Source organism: Suricata suricatta, chromosome 11 (genome assembly GCF_006229205.1).
Source record: "Suricata suricatta isolate VVHF042 chromosome 11, meerkat_22Aug2017_6uvM2_HiC, whole genome shotgun sequence".
NCBI lineage: Eukaryota > Metazoa > Chordata > Mammalia > Carnivora > Herpestidae > Suricata > Suricata suricatta.
In genome coordinates, this window is record NC_043710.1 from 45,239,294 (window position 1) to 45,257,132 (window position 17,839).

The 17,839-nt window shown below is 47.6% G+C and overlaps 1 protein-coding gene across 1 annotated transcript in view; it reads left to right on the forward strand.

Annotated features, from left to right (window-relative positions):
* The window catches only part of DKK3 (dickkopf WNT signaling pathway inhibitor 3), a 48,203-nt gene that overhangs the window by 223 nt on the left and 30,141 nt on the right, over window positions 1–17,839 (forward strand). Inside the window, exons 2-4 of the mRNA XM_029915562.1 lie at window positions 3–194; window positions 8,575–8,712; window positions 11,947–12,030. Coding sequence (XP_029771422.1) covers window positions 3–194; window positions 8,575–8,712; window positions 11,947–12,030 — 414 coding nt within the window. The remainder of the gene's footprint in view (window positions 1–2; window positions 195–8,574; window positions 8,713–11,946; window positions 12,031–17,839) is intronic.

Genomic DNA, 17,839 nt, shown 5'->3' on the forward strand with positions numbered 1-17,839 from the left:
CCCTGCTGTGCCTGCTGCTGGCGGCGGCGGTCCCCACGGCCCCCGCGCCGGCTCCCACGGCGACCGCGGCCCCCGTCGAGCCCGGCCCGGCCCTCAGCTACCCGCAGGAGGAGGCCACCCTCAACGAGATGTTCCGCGAGGTTGAGGAGCTGATGGAGGACACGCAGCACAAACTGCGCAGCGCCGTGGAGGAGGTGGGTGCGTCTGGCGGGCGGGGGCTCGGGGAAGCTCCTGGCTGGGGGAAGCGGTGCTCCGAGCGCTGGCCGGGGTCCTCCGCTCCGCCACGGGGCTGGGAAGAGTCGGCAGCAGATTCGGAGTCAGCCGGCAGCAACGCGGGGTGATCTCAACTCCCGCCTCATTCTGACTTCCTGCCAAAAGATCTGGATCGGGGCCTGTTCACCGAGAGTCTCCGGCTGGACTTACCCAGGGGCAGCCAGGGTCATCACCTGCTTACAGGCTGCTGGTCTCTACCCTGCAATTGTCTTCAAGTGTGCAGTTGTCCCCTCTCCCCCGTCGTAAGCGGATGCTTGCATGGCCCCTGGTGTTCCAGCGCTGTGGTTTTGCAGAGAGGCCGGGGAAGCTCCAGGGATCTCAAGTTCTAGCTTGTATGTTGGGCTTTGAGCTTGTGCCGTCTTCTCAAGACACAGTTAGGATGCCACGTGAGGACAAAAAGCCCGAAAGCTTAGCTGCTAGTCTGTCAGGGATTTTCTAAATGCCGTGTGAGGCAGAGAAGGAAAATCAGAATCCTAAATCCCAGCAGTGTACATTTTCCAGGGGTGAGGGTGGGGTGGGGAGGGCAATGTGGAAGGCAACCCCCCTCCACCCTAGTAGTGCTTTGGAGTCAGTCCTGGGCTTAAGGCCCTCCTCTGCCACTCACTAGCAGGGCAACATTGGGCAAGTCCCTTAACATCCAGCACCTCAGTTTCCTGTTAGAATTAAATGCCATGGTATGTGTGGGCACCTAGCATATAATAGGTGGGCAATATGCAGCAGCTGTTATTATCAGGTACCAGATACCTTAGCAAAATTTTGCTTGACTTCTTCCTTCCGTCACCTCCCAGGTCCAGACACTAGGGAAGGCATCCTCTATGACGTTGTCAGGGCAAGAGGTGCTGCTGGCCCAGCCCTCCCAGCCCAGGTGTTGGGAGCTGTCCCTGGTGCCTGGGTGGGTGGGCCTGGTCACTGTGGGCCTGGTTCTGGCTGTATGTAGCCTGTGTTTGGAGAGAAGCCAGCCATCCTGGTGAAGGAGTCAGCAAGAGACCAGAGGTCCAGGCTGGTGGGTCAGGCATCTTCCCACCCATTTCTCCACATTCCATTTGGACAGACCTTAAATGCTAGCTCTGGTCTACGGGACAGGTTGCTTTCTCTCCACAACGTGCGTAGTTTGTGGGTATGTCCCCTTCCTTCCCACAGCAGTCAACCTGATGGAGAATGCAGTGAAGGGGACTCTGGTGGGAGACAGTTGTGTGGGAAACTGTACCGAACATTCCCTGGACAGGCCAGGTTCCCAAACCCATGATGGACTTTCAGTTTCCTGTGAAAGCAAAAGAATCATGACATGGAACAATTAAAAGGGGAGGGGAGGGGAGTCAGATGGGCCCCGATGTCTCTTGCTCTGCCCCTTCTATTAACGGAGCTCCTGATTCTTCTGGTGTCAGAGTGGGTCACCTGCTTTCCTTATCTGGCTTCCCTGTCGCACACGGATTCCCACTGAGACGGATGAGGTCAACTCCATGTTTTTATTCCGTGTGAACTTCCGTGCAGCCTGGACTTCTGCTGGTAGTTCTTGTTGAGGGTGATGAGGGAGCAGCAGGGGCCTCTTGGGTCTGCTCATTGATCAGAGCAGTTTGGGGCCAGCGGGACCTTAGTGGCCTGTCTACTCCAGGGGTGTTGTCCTCATTGGCTTTGCCAGGGCCCCAGCTTCCTCCCTCCAGATGTTTCTCTGCTTATGGGCTGGTGGCAGTTTGCCACGAGGAGAGGTGCTGGCTGTTGCTTTGGTCCCGCTCAGTGGTCACTCCCCAAAGAGTGTCGTCCATGGCAGTGAGGACAGGTTGAGAGAGGCTGCACACCCGCACGGCAGGAGAACAGGCCGTGGGCATCAACCTTTCTCTGTCTGATCCTAGCTCGGCCACTTTGGGATTCACGAAGTGTTCTCCCCCTCCTTCCTTTAGGCTAGGGGGGAATGTAAATGAGAGGATGCAAGTAAAGCAAGTTGTCTGGCCGTCTAAAATGGGATTAAGTAAAAATGTGTCATAGAAGTCACCCCCTGAGGGTGGTGTCAGGATTAGGAGAGATTGTTGATTCTCAGGCAGTAATGGCTGTTGTTGTCATCATACTTTAAAAAAATTTTTTTAACGTTTATTTATTTTTGAGAGACAGAGACAGAGCATGAGCAGGGGAGGGACAGAGAGAGAGGGAGACACAGAATCTGAAGCCGTCCCAGGCTCTGAGCTGTCAGCACAGAGTCTGATGTGGGGCTCGAACCCACCAGATATGAGATCATGACTTGAGCCAAAGTTGGATACTCAACCAATTGAGCCACTCAGATGCCCCCGTTGTCATCATATTAATAGTACCAGCGTGGATGATGGCGAAGAACCACCAGTATCTGATGTATAATAGAGTCTCAGTAGATTGTGGCTATTAGTTTTAATTTTTTTTAAAGGAGACTGCCGGAGGGGCTCCCGGATAGTTCAGTGGGTTAAGCATTCGACTTCTTGATAGGGGCGCAGGTCATGATCTCCGGTGGTGAGATCGAGCGCCCGAGTCAGGCTCCACACTGAGCGTGGAGCCTGCTTGGGATTTTCTCTCTCCTTCTCTCCCTGCCTTTCCCCCAGTCGTTGACTTTGTCTCTGTCTCTCTCAAAATAAATAAACATTTAAAAACAGAAAGAGACTGACACAAAGCTCCTCACATCTCATAAACACAGGATAGTTGCTGTTTACTTATCTGAGGAAGGGACGAGGACAGATGGATTAGTTGTTTACATAGTTGATAATGAATCTGCTTTCAAGTAATTTCCTGACATTTTAATTATTCCAGCTGACTCAAGCTGCTGATTACTTTTTTTAAAAATGTTTATTCATTTTTGAGAAAGACAGAGAGACAGAGTGTGAGCAGGGGAGGGACAGAGAAAGAGAGAGATACGCACAGAATCTGAAGCAGCTTCCAGGCTCTGAGTTGTTAGCACAGAGCCCGACACAAGGCTCGAACACGTGAACTTCGAGATCATGACCTGAGCCGAAGTCGGACACTTAACTGACTCAGCCACCCAGGTGCCCCGAGCTGCTAATTACTCTTAAGGGAAAGATGAAGTTAACCATTCTTGTAGGATCATTCTTGGGGGAAGCACATGTTCAAATGGTTCAATCCAGGCTGTTCCTACTTTTATGTGTTGATATTCTATATGTGACTGGTGAATGTGTTTTGAGGATAAAACCACTTTCTTCCCCTCCCTTCCTTCTGTTCATTATAACTGACATATTTATTTTAGAATGTTCTTAATCACGTCGCGTATTCCTAGGAAGAACCCCAATACCAAGCCTCGCTTTATCTCTCCGGTTTTTCCTGCTATACCCCTTTAACAGACACACAGAGTCAAGCGGCTCTAAATGCCATTTTTTATAACACACACATTCCTCCTTTATGAAGCAACTCCTAGTGCTGTAGGCTTAAGTTTCTCTTGCTAGTGGCAGTAATAGTTGTGGTTGAAATTTCCATTGTAAACTGTACTTTTAGTTCATGGTGCTGTTAGAAAACTATTAGCTCATTCTATTGAAATGACCACTGGTTGAAAGGGAGAAGGTTTTATACAAAGACTCTGCTCAGCCCAGAGCAGACTTTATATTTGGTAACTTGTCAATGATTTAAAAGCCAAACTGGAGGATTTAGATTCCAATGGGAATTTTAAAAACATGCAAATATTCCCTTCTGCTTCTGGATATAGCCTCTCTCACATCTTCAGTCTCCTACTCTTTTCCAGCTGTATCTTTCCTGTCCCTAAACATGCCAGGATCTCTCACTTAAAAAAAAAAAAATTAAAGGGCGCCTGGGTGGCTCGGTTGGTTAAACATCCAACTTTGACTCCCGTCATGATCTCATGGTTTGTGGGTTCGCGCCCCGCGTCGGGCTCTGTGCTGACAGCTCAGAGCCTCAAAAATAAATAAATGTTAGGAACAAAAAAAGAGTGTTCGAGGGGTGGCTGGGTGGATCAATTGGTTAAACTTTCAACTTCAGCTCAGGTCATGATCTCATGGTTTGTGGGTTTGAGCCCCTTGTCTGGCTCTGTGCTGACAGCTCAGAGCCTGGAGCCTGCTTTGGATTCTGTGTCCCCGCTCTTTCTCTGCCCCTCCCTTACTTGTGTTGTGTCTCTCTCAAAAAAAAAACATTAAAAAAATTTTTTTTACTTTAAAAAGTTTTTTCATCCTCATCCTGTCTCCTGTCTTCACTCTGTTCCATTGCTTCTCCATTTTGTTAGCAAATTCTTCAAACATGTGATACCTACTGTCTACTCTTTGCACTTCCACCCAAACGCTCCCTAGCAAACCAGCTTCTTCTAAAATTTCTTTCTTGAGGGACAACATTATGAAAGTAGCTATGGATCACATCTGTGCTGGGTGGCAGGTACCAACGCAAGCACTTGGGTTTCCTGATCCTTTAATTCAGCAAAGTGGGGCCAGTCTCCATTACACAAACCAGAAAGCTGCGGTTTAAGAGACATTCGGTATCTTGCCCGGTGTCACATAGCTGCTTCTTGGCCGAGCAGGGACTTGATCCCACCTTACCTGATTCCAGAATCTTGCTGCTTCCTGCTGTGCTGCCCTGACAGGCTGGACAATTCCTTGCCTAATCCAATGGCTCTCTTTGCGTGGCGTGGCCCACCTAGACTTTTTGGTGACCTCTGCTACCTAGCAGGTTTCTCCTGGGGTAGAACTTTCTACTCTCAGGCCTTACTTAGGCCAGTACCCTCACTCTGCTCTCTACCTTCTCCAGATTCTTTATTATTTACCAGCTAGTCTTTAAAACTTGTTACAACTCCCCATTGCCTAGAGTAGAGGTTTTTTCCTGGGGGCAAGTAGAGGGGAGAAATCCCTCAGAATCATCTGAGAAGCTCATGGATACCTGGGATTTCACCCTAAGAAATTCTAATTGAGTGGGTCTGGGAAGGGAGCCAGGTGTGTGTGTGAATATATAGGCATAACTGTCCTGGTTAAATATCTATTATATATACAATATTATATGTATATATATATACACAGTACAATATATATAGTATAGCATGCATATACTTTAGTATTCATATACTTTATGCAGTATATGTGTGTATATATATATATATATTTTTTTTTTAATTTTGGGTATGGCTCTGATACACTCTCCTGGTTGAGAGCCAGGCTAACAGCCTCTGCTTTAATTTTTTTTAATGTTTATTTATTTTTGAGAGAAAGAGAGACAGAGTATGAGTGGGGGAGGGACAGAGAGAGAGGGAGACACAGAATCCTAAGCAGGCTCCAGGCTTTCAGCTGTCAGCACAGAGTCTGATGCGGGGCTCGAACTCACGAACTGCTAGATCATGACCTCGGACACATGCCAAAGTTGGACACTTAACCGACTGAGCCACCCCGGTGCCCCTAACAGCCTGCTTTAGAACCGCCATTGGATCTGCCCATCAGTCCATCTCTACTTCACCATCCACCATTTTATCCTGTGCCCAACGTGGACTCTATGCCCCAGCCTATGACACACACCATTCTTGCCCAGGCCACCACAGCTTTGCCTCCTCTTGCCCTTTCTGTTCACATCCTACTCATTCTCAGAGACCAGCTCAGTCACCCCTTGTCCTCCTCCTGGAGGCCTTTTTCTTTTCTTTGAGCCCCTGGCTTGCTTCTAGAAACCCTCATGGTTATCCCCCAAGTGGTTTGTGTGGGGCTCTGCTGTCTCCCCAGTCAATGTGTTAGCTACTCGGGCAGGGCAGAACCACACACTGGACAAGGCACAGTATTTGGAGTCTGATTGCCCTGAGTTCTGTGTGAGCTTCACCGCTCACTAACAGTATGATGTGATGACCATAGGAAGGTCCTTTCACTTCTCTTCACTCATTTTCTTCATCTGCAGAATAAGGGTAACAACACTTTCCTTGTAGCGTTGCTTAGACTACTCGGGGAGGCAGGGAAGGAATGGTACAGTGCCCAAACATGGAGGCCATCTATTGTGATGATGACAACGATGTTGACAATGAACCCAGTGATCGGGTTTCAGACACCTTGGCAGTCCCCTCAGGGTCACACACAGCAGTTACTCACCAAGTCCTCATTTGTGTCTGCCAGACTTGCCATGCTTCTGGTTCAGTCTTTGTGTGCTACGTTGTGACATGGCAGTTCTTTCCCCATGTCCATCCCAGCTCATCAAATGTGGTTGGGAGAGGCAGGAAAAGAAGTGCCTTAATTAGTACATGAGGGAATAGAAGACAGCGATTTTTTTTTTAATAGAATCTTTTTGAGGATCAGTTTTAAGAAGTAAAAATAGTCCAGAGTCAAGGATAGCAGTGTTGGAAAACTGCCAGCCACCAACTAGAACTTCTCTTTGTGTCTCTTGTTTAAATCCCTAGAGAGAGTATCTGAATGGGTCAACTAGTCCATGATGTGGCATTTCTTTGAGTCCAGTCAGCTGTGAACTGATCACATTGTCAACTGCTCACTCAAGTTGGGGCACGGTGGCAAATTCACAAGGGGGCGTTGGGTATAGATTCAGGTTGACTGACATAATTGGTAGAAGTGTCATGGAGGCTCATGAGACTGGAGGATTTGAGAACAGCAGTCTCAGAAATCTGACACCGAGAATGCATGTGCTAGAAGAGACAGAAAGAGGGGAGATCTGGGAACTAGTCAGCTGACCCACACTGCAAGAGTCCCTCTTGTACCCAAGAGGTGGGGTGGGGAAGGAGACATAGCTATGGCCTACCTGTATCACATAAGGGGCTGTCTTGGGCATGTTTGGATCTCCCCGCCCCTCACCACCAGACCCTGCAACAAAGGTTCGGGAGCAAATAATTTATTTCAGGGGTGATCCCAGACATAATAGGGGGGAGTGGGAAAGTCAGATGGAGGAGAAGAGAGGGAAGAAAGGCTGTGCTGATGAGCAGGTTCCTGCTAGGCACCGCTGGGGTTCAGTCCCATGAGGGACCTGGGAGAGACACTGCCCCTTTGAGGGGAGAGGGAGCTGGGGTACTTAGCCCCATAGCCTGTCACTCACTGATTGAGGATGGTTCTTGGGGTATTAGCTCCTTAGCTCTTGAGGCCTGTGCAGACTGAGAACACTGAGCCACCAGTGAGTGCTCTCAGAGAGAGCGAGAAAGAGAGAGCTGGTTGTTGGCATGTAAGGAAGTTGAATGCAGGTCACGGGTAATGGACGGGGCCCCAACAGCAGGTGTAGGGGGCCAAGACCGTTCAAAGGAAGCATGCTTCAGATCCCAAGTCTGCCCTTTCCCGACCGTTATTTTTTTCCTTTTTATGTGTCTTACGGATATCCTACGGTGATTTTTTATTTTTAATTTCAGTAAACACAGTATTATATTAGCTTCAGATGTACAATACAGTTACTCAAGAGTTATACAAATTATTCAGTGTTTATCCTGTAAGTGTACTCAATCCCCTCACCCATGTCCCCTCTGGTAACAACCAGTTTGTTCTCTATAGTTAAGGGTCTCTTGTTTGTCTCTTTTTCGCTTTGTTCATTTGGTTTGTTTCTTAGATTCCACATTTGAATGGTATCTTCTGGTATTTGTCTTTCTAGGACTGATTTATTTCACTTATTATACCCCCTAGATCCATCCATCTTGTTGAAAATGGCAAGATTTCATTCTTTTTTAATGGCCGAGTGATATCCCATTGTGTGTTTGTATGTGTGTGCATGCCACATCTTCTTTATCCATTCATCCATCAGTGGACACTGGGCTGCTTACCTAGTTTGGCTATTGTAAATAATGCTGCAGTAAACACAGAGGTGCATACATCTTTTTGTATCAGTGGTTTTGTATTCTTTGGATAAATACCAGCAGTGGAATTACTGGAACATATGGTAATTGTATTTTCAATTTTTGGAGGGTCCTCCATACTGTTTTTCAGCATGGCTGCTCCAATTTGCATTCCCACCAGCAGTGCACAAGGGCTCCTTTTTCTCTACATCCTCACCAACCACAACTGGTTGGTTTTAGCCATTCTGACACGTAGGAGGTGGTATCTCATTGTGGCTTTGATTTGCATTTCCCTGATGATGAGTGAGGTCCTTCACTGACAGTCTTGGGAAGTTAGCCGGTCTCCCTGAGCCTTACTTCCCCCATTTGTAAAATGAGTATATTCACACCCACCTCCTAGCAAGGCTGTGAGATTTAAGGCTGTAATGTATATAAAACGTTTAGTACAGTGTCATATCATGGTGGGTATTCAATTAATGGTATCTCTTCCTGCCGTTATTTGTAATTGCAGAAGAAGAAAAGAGAAGTGGCTTTTTTTTTCGAATGGACTGATTTATATCAAAAGAAAACAATTTTGCTCATTAAATTCATTGATTTAATAGATGGAAGCAGAAGAAGCTGCTGCTAAAACATCATCAGAAGTGAACGTGGCAAAATTACCTTCCATTTACCACAATGAGACGAACACAGAAACCAAGGTTGGAAATAATACCATCCACATGCACCGAGAAATTCACAAGGTAAGGGTGGCCCGGCACTGGCATGTCCTCGTTCTGGAGGACCCCGTCCCATCAGAGAACTGGTGAAACGCAGATTAAAAACCAGAGGGAGGGACGCCTGGGTGGCTCAGTTGGTTAAGCGTCTGGCTTTGGCTCAGGTCATGATCTCACGGTTCGTGGGTTCGAGCCCCGCGTCAGGCTCTGTGCTGACAACTCAGAGCCTGGAGCCTGCTTCAGATTCTGTATCTCCCTCTCTCTCTGACCCTCCCCTGCTCGCACTGTCTCTCTTTGTCTCTCAAAAATAAATTTTAAAAAACTTAAAAAAGTAAAAAAAAAAAAAACCACAAAAAACAAAAAACCAGAGGGGGCAAGGGAGCTGTTTAAGCGGGAGAGTTGTTATGTATCAAAAACCTAAATTGCTTTTGCATTTAAGTAATAAATTCAGCTCTAGACTGCCTGCCAATCCATTTGCAAAGGAGGGGTCTGCGTTTTTTTATCATTTGAAAAAAAAGGGTGCAAACAAGCGCTAGAGAGGTATGTCTCTACTATTGAATTAGAGGAATTTATCTCACAGGTTTTAATGTATGTTTTAGTAGAGAGTTGAAATAGAGTCCATGTGTGGTGAATAGATCTTCATTGTTTCCTTAGAAGGAACTCGGGTATACTCCGTCTTTGGAATGGAAAGCCTCTATTGCCACGGGATTGAACATCCTTTCGTTTGCTGGTTATCCATTCAAACCCCCACAGCAGAGGTTTTTCCGGCATGCCACATGTCTGGGTGTTCGTGGTGTGATGTCTCATGGGAAGCAAGCAGGTTCATTCCTCACCAGACCTGAGGAAGGAAATACCAGAAATCCAGAGGCACAGAGCATTAACCTGCCCTGGCGTGAGATGTCTCCATCATGACTTCAGCAGGGCTGTGAGGGCAAACCTTGTGAGCCTGGTTTCTCTCAAAGAGGGTCTGGCATGCAGATATTCAGGGTCATTGGTGGAGGCTGTGGAGTTGATGTCCTAGCATAAGCATCAAGGAGCTTGACCTCTAATCTTAGCTTGGCTTGAAGATACCGTGTCTGATGGCTCTCACCAGGGAGTCTCACTTTTGTTCAAGTGCCCAGGTGATGACTTGGTTGAAATGATAGTGTTTGTGTGTCATAGAGCATCAAGGGATCAGTTTTTATGGGCCGTTGCCTTGACTGTAAAGTAGCCTTTGTGTGGCTCTTCTCTCACTGCCTACTGATGGGCGCAGCTTCAGAGTGACCCTGCCCACCACCCTGCCCCCAGATAAATGAATGAGTCACCCACTGAACAAAATCCTTTAGCGTTGCTCATCTGAGGACTGCAGACTGTTTCCAAACGTCACTGTCTTATCTTTATCAAAACCAGTATTAAGTCATTCTTTTTTTAATGTTTTTTAACATTTATTTATTTTTGAGAGACAGAGACAGATCATGAGCAGGGAAGGGGCAGAGACAGAGGGAGACACACAATCAGAAGCAGGCTCCAGGCTCAAGTTGTCAGCACAGAGTCCGACGCGGGGCTCAACCCCGCAAACTGAGATCATGACCTGAGCCGAAGTCAGACGCTCAACTGACTGAGCCACCCAGGCGCCCCTAAGTCATCTTTTTTGACAGTAACAAGTTTGGCCCCTTAAGGTTGTTTCTTATAGATATTGGGATACCCAAATGTGAGTCCTTCCGGTAACTAGTGTGGTTTTGGAAAATCATTTAAATTTTATGTCCCTCACTAACCATACTTATGAAATAGGGATGTCACTACATACGTGACAATAGCATGAGGGACAAATAACTTAAAGTACCGGAGAGATCATTGTAAGCTACAAAGTGCTTGCAACAGTAAGTTCTTATATTCCTGGGGATTTTTCCCCAGTAAATTTATGTTATCAGCGCAGTACACTAGTTCTCCAGTAGGTTCCATGAAGCACCCATCCTATGTGATGCTTCCTGAAAGAGGGCTAGGTGGTGGTGAAACATATTTTAAAAACATTTTACTTACTTCTCCTCCTAGAGATAGAAAAATGCACACTATTGTAATAAAGGCTGTAAGAAATCCTGTGCGTGTACAACCATAAAATTTAAAAAAATATACTATCAGTTAATCTGGCAAAAATCTGGCACAGAGGAAGAAGATACTGCCTATTTGCTGCAGTGAAGATTTATCAAAATAAAAATGTTAAAGGGACACCTCGGTGGCTCAGTTGGTTGAGGGTCTAACTCTTGATTTCAGCTCAGGTCATGATCCCAGGGTCTTGGGATTGATCCTCTCATTGAGCTCTGTGCTGAGTGTGGAGCCTGCTTAAGGTTTTCTCTCTCTCTTTCTTTCTCTCTCTCTGCCCCTCCCCCCATTAGATAGATAGATAGATAGATAGATAGATAGATAGATAGATGAAGACATAGTCCTTATCCCCTCAGAACTGCAATTGGATCCACTATGACAGATAAGGCTGAGTTTGTACTTTGTTCTGGTCGCAGCCTCCCTGTGATGTTTGAGCTGGCAGGCACTACAGATGACCTAGTATTGAGGGCACTAGTGAATCAGAGAAGTGACTTGTTCCAGGTTGCACGCTAGATGGTTGTGGGTAGCTGAGCCGAAGCTCAAGAAACACAGGTCTCCCACCTCCCGGGCTGGCGTCCTTCCTGTTCTTCACCAGCACGAGCGGTGGATAGACAGAGCCTTTGGTGGGGCAGGAGTGGCCTGGGGTGCATGCCAGGAATTGGGGGGCTCAGATTGGAGGCGCCTGCTGCTGGTTACAGATCCAGAAAGCAGATAAGGGAGCCTCAAATTGTCCTGAAGCACTTTCTTGATAAAATACTTCACCAGAATCAGGAAGGGGGGCAGCTGTCAGTTAAATGTGCTTGCTTCTCATGAGACATGTTTGATGAGACACCCGGACCTGTCCTTGTTGGAAAGGAAGTTGACGTCGAGTCTCTGGGGATGAGCCCCAAGAACAATGAAAACAGCCAGTGCTGAGTGTGTGCTCGATGACCAGCGTGCACAGTGCTCCCCAGCCCTCTGCATAGCAACCCTGTGAGGTAGACTCTGTCTTGTTCCTTATCGCGGCACAGGGAGGAGGCTGTCTGTCTGACGGCTTCTGGTGGAGCCCAGAAAAAAAGGGGCAGTGGGCATTCTCTCTACCTTGGCAGACGCCCCTGCCTTCAGAAAAAGGAAGAAACCAGCTTGTGGCACATGCCCAGAATTCCTTCTGTTGCCTGCTCACTGTCCTTGCTCTCCCTGTAGGTCACCAACAACCGGACCGGCCAGACGGTCTTTTCGGAGACGGTCATCACTTCGGTGGGAAATGAAGAAGGCAAAAGGAGCCACGTGAGTTGTCCTCTCTCCTGGGCACACCTCCAGGGTGCACACGTTGGTTTCGCTTGCGAAGGGTGACCCAGACTCCAGGCTGCAGGCAGAAGGGAGCTGACTCCCATTCACCTCTTCTACCCGCTTTCTACCTAGATGCCCTGATGCCTACATTTCTGGCCAGAATGATGCAGTCTTATAACAGGCTCTGTGGCTCAGTGCTCTTTGTGTCCGAAACAACAGGGAAATGAGATTCAACTGGCATTTGCATGCCTCCCTCTCAGGCTTGAAAGGGCATAAGGAGGTACCAGGTACATTGATCAGGGAGTCTGGCATCAAGACGTGGCACATCCAACCTGGATTCCCCAAAGCCCCTGGGGTGGCCAGGCTTGGGTGAGCCCAGCCCTGGTCAGGCAGTTTGAGAGCAAGAAGGCCGTACATGGAGCCCGTGGTCCATGGGAGAAGGGCTGTCCTTTTACTCCAGGCTTCATGCTCTGGGCCCTTATGATTGTCCCTCCTACACAGTGGCCTGCTGCTTTGTCCGATGGCGGCATGGTTTTTCTAGAACCACATAGTCCTAATGTTGGGAGGGGCATATTTCACAGAAGGAAAGCCTGGGCACAGGTTGGGAGATGACCCAGTTGGAGTCACCGGTCTCCAGACTCCCAGGCCCCAGGTGACTCACCTGCATTCTACCTTCTCAAAGAGGTGGCCGGCCTCAGATGCCGGGTGAGGAGTGGACAAGGTGACTGCCATGTGACATGGCCAGCAGTAGAAATGTGCTTCTTCTGTGGGAACCCAGAACCAGCCAGTTTGTGCCTAGGTAGTCTGACACAGACTTCAGTCACGGGGTCTTGCCCTCCAAGGGGCGGATCCCTGGCTTTCACAGGGGACCAAGGATTTTTCTTCTCCTCGTTTGGTGTTCTCATAGGAAGGGCAGCAGTGTACCCATGACAGCTGGGGAGGCGGTGCTGAGGTGGTTGGTAGCTGGTGGGTTCTTTCCACTTGTTTCTGGCACGGTGCTCGGACATTTACCCCAGCCTGGGGGCGTCTAGTTGGTTGTGTGTGATAATGGTGACCCACCATTCAAGGGACCTGGGGCAAGCTCTGTGGTGAGATGCAAAGAGCTCTAGCCGTGGAGGCTGGAAGCATGGGTTTGTCACTTACGAGCTGGATCACCCTGGTCACAGAAGCCTTTGAAGTGAGGATAGGATTGACTATAGTCTGGAGGGAAGAGAGGCCGGCTTTCAAAGGTGAGAAGATAGAGAGAGAGGGAAACAAAAGAAGAAAACAGAAACAAAAACAGACAGATAAACGGCCGAAGGATGCGGTCATCGTACCTACCAAAAGGGAAAAGCCTCAGAGTGTTAGAGATTTAGGTCTCTATTTGGGACCCCTGAGGGAAGGAAAGCCCCAGAAGAAGCCGTGGATAGAAAGGGGGGAGAACAGACTCTGGGGGCTGTGAACTAGCAAAAAGTCTCTGTTATCAAGTGTGAGGGGGAAAAAAAAAGCATGTCACTGCACAATGGTCCATCCTTGCTCCAGGAAGCTTCCCGGGGCCCATGATGAGCACAGACGGCCTCCAGGCCCACGCCCCGTGCCTCCTCCTTTGCCATCCAAGTGAGGCCATTGTGTCAGGTTTTGAGCCCTGTGGGAAGGGATCTGAGGCCCTGAGAGCAGCGCGCGGGGAGAAACAAGATCTCAAAGATGCCGAGACCATGCTTGGGTTGGGGAGCAGCCTCCACGCTTGCATGCTACTGCCAGTGAGCTTGCTTCCGGCTTTTCCACATGTGTGTGGCCTTGTGTGCCCAACGTGCTTCAGAGCCACTGGGAGGCCCAGAATCCCCAGGCCTGTGTGCAGTGTCCTGTGACCGTCCTGTGCTGGAGGATGCACAGCGCCCTTGCACAGTGTGTCATCCCAAACCAGTCTGGTGAATGCAGGAGTTTGACGGGAAAGGATAGATCCCAGAAACCCACTTTTTCTTGATTCCTGCTCAAGAAACTCGTTGAGTCTCTCTATGGGAATTAATTCCAATTTTCTTGTCTAAAAGGGAGATGTGGGGCATTGGATACTTGACTAGCCAGTGTCTGGCGAGTCCCATGGGTCTTCAGAGAACAGACTGGAGACTTTTCAGGTCACCTGCGGAAGGGATATCATGTGGCAGAAATGGTGGCATGTGTGCCTTACAACAGAGCCTCTCTCATTGTCAGTGTGTCCAAGAGTTAGAGAAGCGAGATCTAGTTTCGTGTGCCCATGGAATTCTTCCATTCAGTTCCTCATTGGTTCCCAATTGTGTCTCAACACAACTGGGCTAGGACTTGAGCATCATCTTTACAGAGACGAGGAGCTCCTTTTAGTGAACAGGAAGCCAAAAAGACTATATTTCCTTCAAAGGGATGCAAGTGGACAAACATGGTCACCGCGGTCCCATTCTGTAGTTTCGTAATATAATGATTTTTATAGTTGGCCCTGAAATGCATTACACACTGAAGAAACTTTCTCTGAAATGGAAAACAGAGATTTGCCATTCAAAAGAACAAAATGCTATGCTGTTCAAAGCTTCATATACTGTAAACAGGGGCTGAAGTTTCAGGATTTAAAATGCCCAGATGAATTCAATTAAAAATAATCACCGTGCATTCCATATTTTCCCTTCTTCAAATGCTGCAATGGGTATTAATATGTATGGTAACCCGAGGAGGCCCATGGAAAGTTACAGACAGTAATACTATATGGCTGTCTAGAAAATGTAGCCCAGCATGTGCGAGGTATTGGTCTGTTTTTACATTCAGATGGGAAAGGGGAAAAGGCCAGAGCGCCTTGTTATTTCACCTGAGCGCCCCAGCGATGGTGATGGGGTCTGACATCTTTCTGTGAGGCTTTTGTTCTAAGCCCTCAGCCCGACTCCCTTCACGGGCCAGTGGGTGGGCTGATTGATGTTGGGCTACTTTTGAGCGGAGGGGTTAGGAAGAAAGTGGCGTGCCGGAAGCCAGAGAGCGGACAGACCATTATGCATAAACGAGAAACTTTTATTTATAGAACTGTGTCCCCAAACAGGAAGAACCTTGTCCAATTAGCCAAGGCACCCTTTTGAAGGGACATGTCCTCTCATTAAAATACGGCTCACAACTACAAAGCTTAACACATCATGCATTTGCTGTCTTCTCTGTTTTCGCATTAGAATATGATCTGGAAGAGTGGGTTTGTTTATTTTTCCAGCTGACTATACCTAGTTTGAACCTGCATGTTCAATCACGTCCAACTCCAAGATACTGTTCAAGACTTATGAGGCCACAGGTACATTTCACTCCCCCAAACATCCAGATGGTGGCAGTTTGAGGGACCAAGACTGCCCTGTCCCAGAGAAGGATCAGTGCAGACAGTGCCTTTTTTACTAGGGGCAGTGGTCTGTGGACAGTGACAGTGAAATTCTCTGCAAGCGTGAAACCAAGCATCTCCTCTTTTGTGAGGGTACTGTGTCTGTTATTTGTGTTGGTGGCTGGGGGAGTGGAACGGTAAACCATAGCTGCACTTTCTGAAGATTTAAGTTGGTTTGTTTCCCATTGACTGGTAAACGTCTGGTCACGTGAAAGCCCTGAGAGACAGACCCACCAAGCACACGGGAGGTGAAAGGGTGTTGAATGACCCCTTCTCCATTAGGCCACACGGTCTCCCTTGCCTCCAACCGTTCATTCATCACAGAGTCAACACAGTGGGGTGCCAGCTTCATTTGCTCCCCATCCCCTGCTATTTGATGCTCCAGTCGCCCTATCTGTTTAGTGGAATTGCTGAGCGCACCATGGTAACAAGTCACTGGAGGTTGTTGTTTTTTTTTTTTTATCAGAAATGCACTGGGGAGGGCATGCGTCTGTTAGAGAAACTCTGTCAGCTTCCAAAGGCCTCGCCTCCCGGAGAGTCCAGCTGGGCAGAGAGGCAGCGGGTGGCCAAGTCCCAGGAAATATAGCCCTGCTTTGTCTGTCAGTGTCCCGGCCGAATGGGGTCCGAACAAGGTAGCCACCTGGGTTCAAACCCCGCCCTGCCCCTTACAAACTCTGACCTCTGTGATTCGGTTTTTTCGTTTATCAAATGGGGCTAATAATCTCTGGTTGACAGAGTTGGGTGAGAATGGAGGAAGGCAAGGCTTATAAAAGCTCTTTGTGTAAGGCTCATTATTATTGAACAGTAATTAAAACTGGGTTCTAATTGGCTTCTCCCCGGGTTCCCAGCAGCTTATTGCAAGAAGAATGGAATTTGCCTGGCAGCCGAGGGTATGGGTAAAAGGCCCCCACTGGCTTCTTTGCTTTGATGTCGGAAGCCTGGGGCTAAGTTCTCCAGAGGCCTGCCTTACCCTCTGAGTCACGCAGAAGCTCTGTGCTCTGGGTGACTCACCCTGCCTCGTTCTTGTCCTTGCCAGTCGTTTGTGTCTGGTTTGGGCATTGGGGATACGCACTGAGAAGGCTGGGCCACAGTGATGACAAGGATAGGGGTGGTCAGGTGCTGACGAGTTCCAGGAAGCTGGCGGGCTGTATACTGGTTTCTGTAGAAAACAGCACACTTAGGGTTGTCAGAGTGGTAACACAGTCTCCTGTGAAAGTGCAGGTCCCCAGCCCTGTAGCCCAACATCTGGGTATGTTTGCATTTCTGGATTTATAGTTCCAGTTGACTTTGTGACTTCTGGCCAGGTTTAAGGCTCTCAGGCCTTAATCCAGCAGGATAAAATTATAAGAAAAGTCAAAGAGCTCGAGATCATCCTCAGAAATGGATAAACAGTTCCCACGTAGAGCTGATGTGGGTGAGAAGATTTTAAGAAGAAGTAGGCATTTCTTCTTGAGCTAGAACCTGGCCGTATTAAATCGTACTCTCCTCAGCCTACGTATCCTTCAAGAGGTAGTTCGTGAAATATCCGTGATTCCACATCCAACATCAAAATACTATGAAGTTAACACAAATGAGTTTCACTTAGGTTTCATATAAGTGAAATACGAAAGGGTGTCTTCAATAGAATGTTAAGTGAAACAAGCAATCGTAGAGCAGTGTGTATATTATATCAAGTATATAAAATATACTTTGCACATACAGCATATAAAAATACCTCATTTTTAGAATGAAAAAGTATGCATAAAAAACTGAGCAAAGTATTTGCTAAATCATTAATAGATATTTCTGGAGGAATTGAAACTTGCGGAGACTTTTCCTTTATCAATGTCTATGTTTTTAAACTTTTTAAAAGGAGTTTGTGCAGTATCTATAAGTTTGCCACAAACATCTCTCTATATTTTTAAATGATTTTGCAAGTATTTTAATTGTGTAAGTTTTAGAAGTTAAATTGCTAAGCCAAAGGGTGTGCATATCTAACTTTGAGAGATACTGCCATATTCTCCTCCATAAAGATTGTACTAATGTTATTCTTAGAAATTTCTGACACTGTATTTCACATCCCTCATCTATAGTAGGTGTTACAACGTTGAGCATCTAGATCTTCTTATTTATATTTCTTTTTTAATACAGTTTATTGTCAAGTTGGTTTCCATATAACACCTAGTGCTCATCCCAACAAGTGCCCTCCTCCATGTCCATCACCCCTTTCCCCCTCTCCCCCAACTCCATTTATTTATATTTCTTTGGTTATCAGTAGGTCCAGGGCAATGGCGTTCTGAGTTAGAGGTTGTAGGAAATAGAGGCTCCACAGATTTATCGCATCCTCACACCCCTTTTCAGGGAGCAAGGTCAGTTTTGCATTCCAGGCTGTTCCCAAGACCAAAAACCATCTGCTCCACTGTGAGGCAGATTAGGAGGGTGTGAAGTTCCAGAGTGGTGAAGGTGACACAG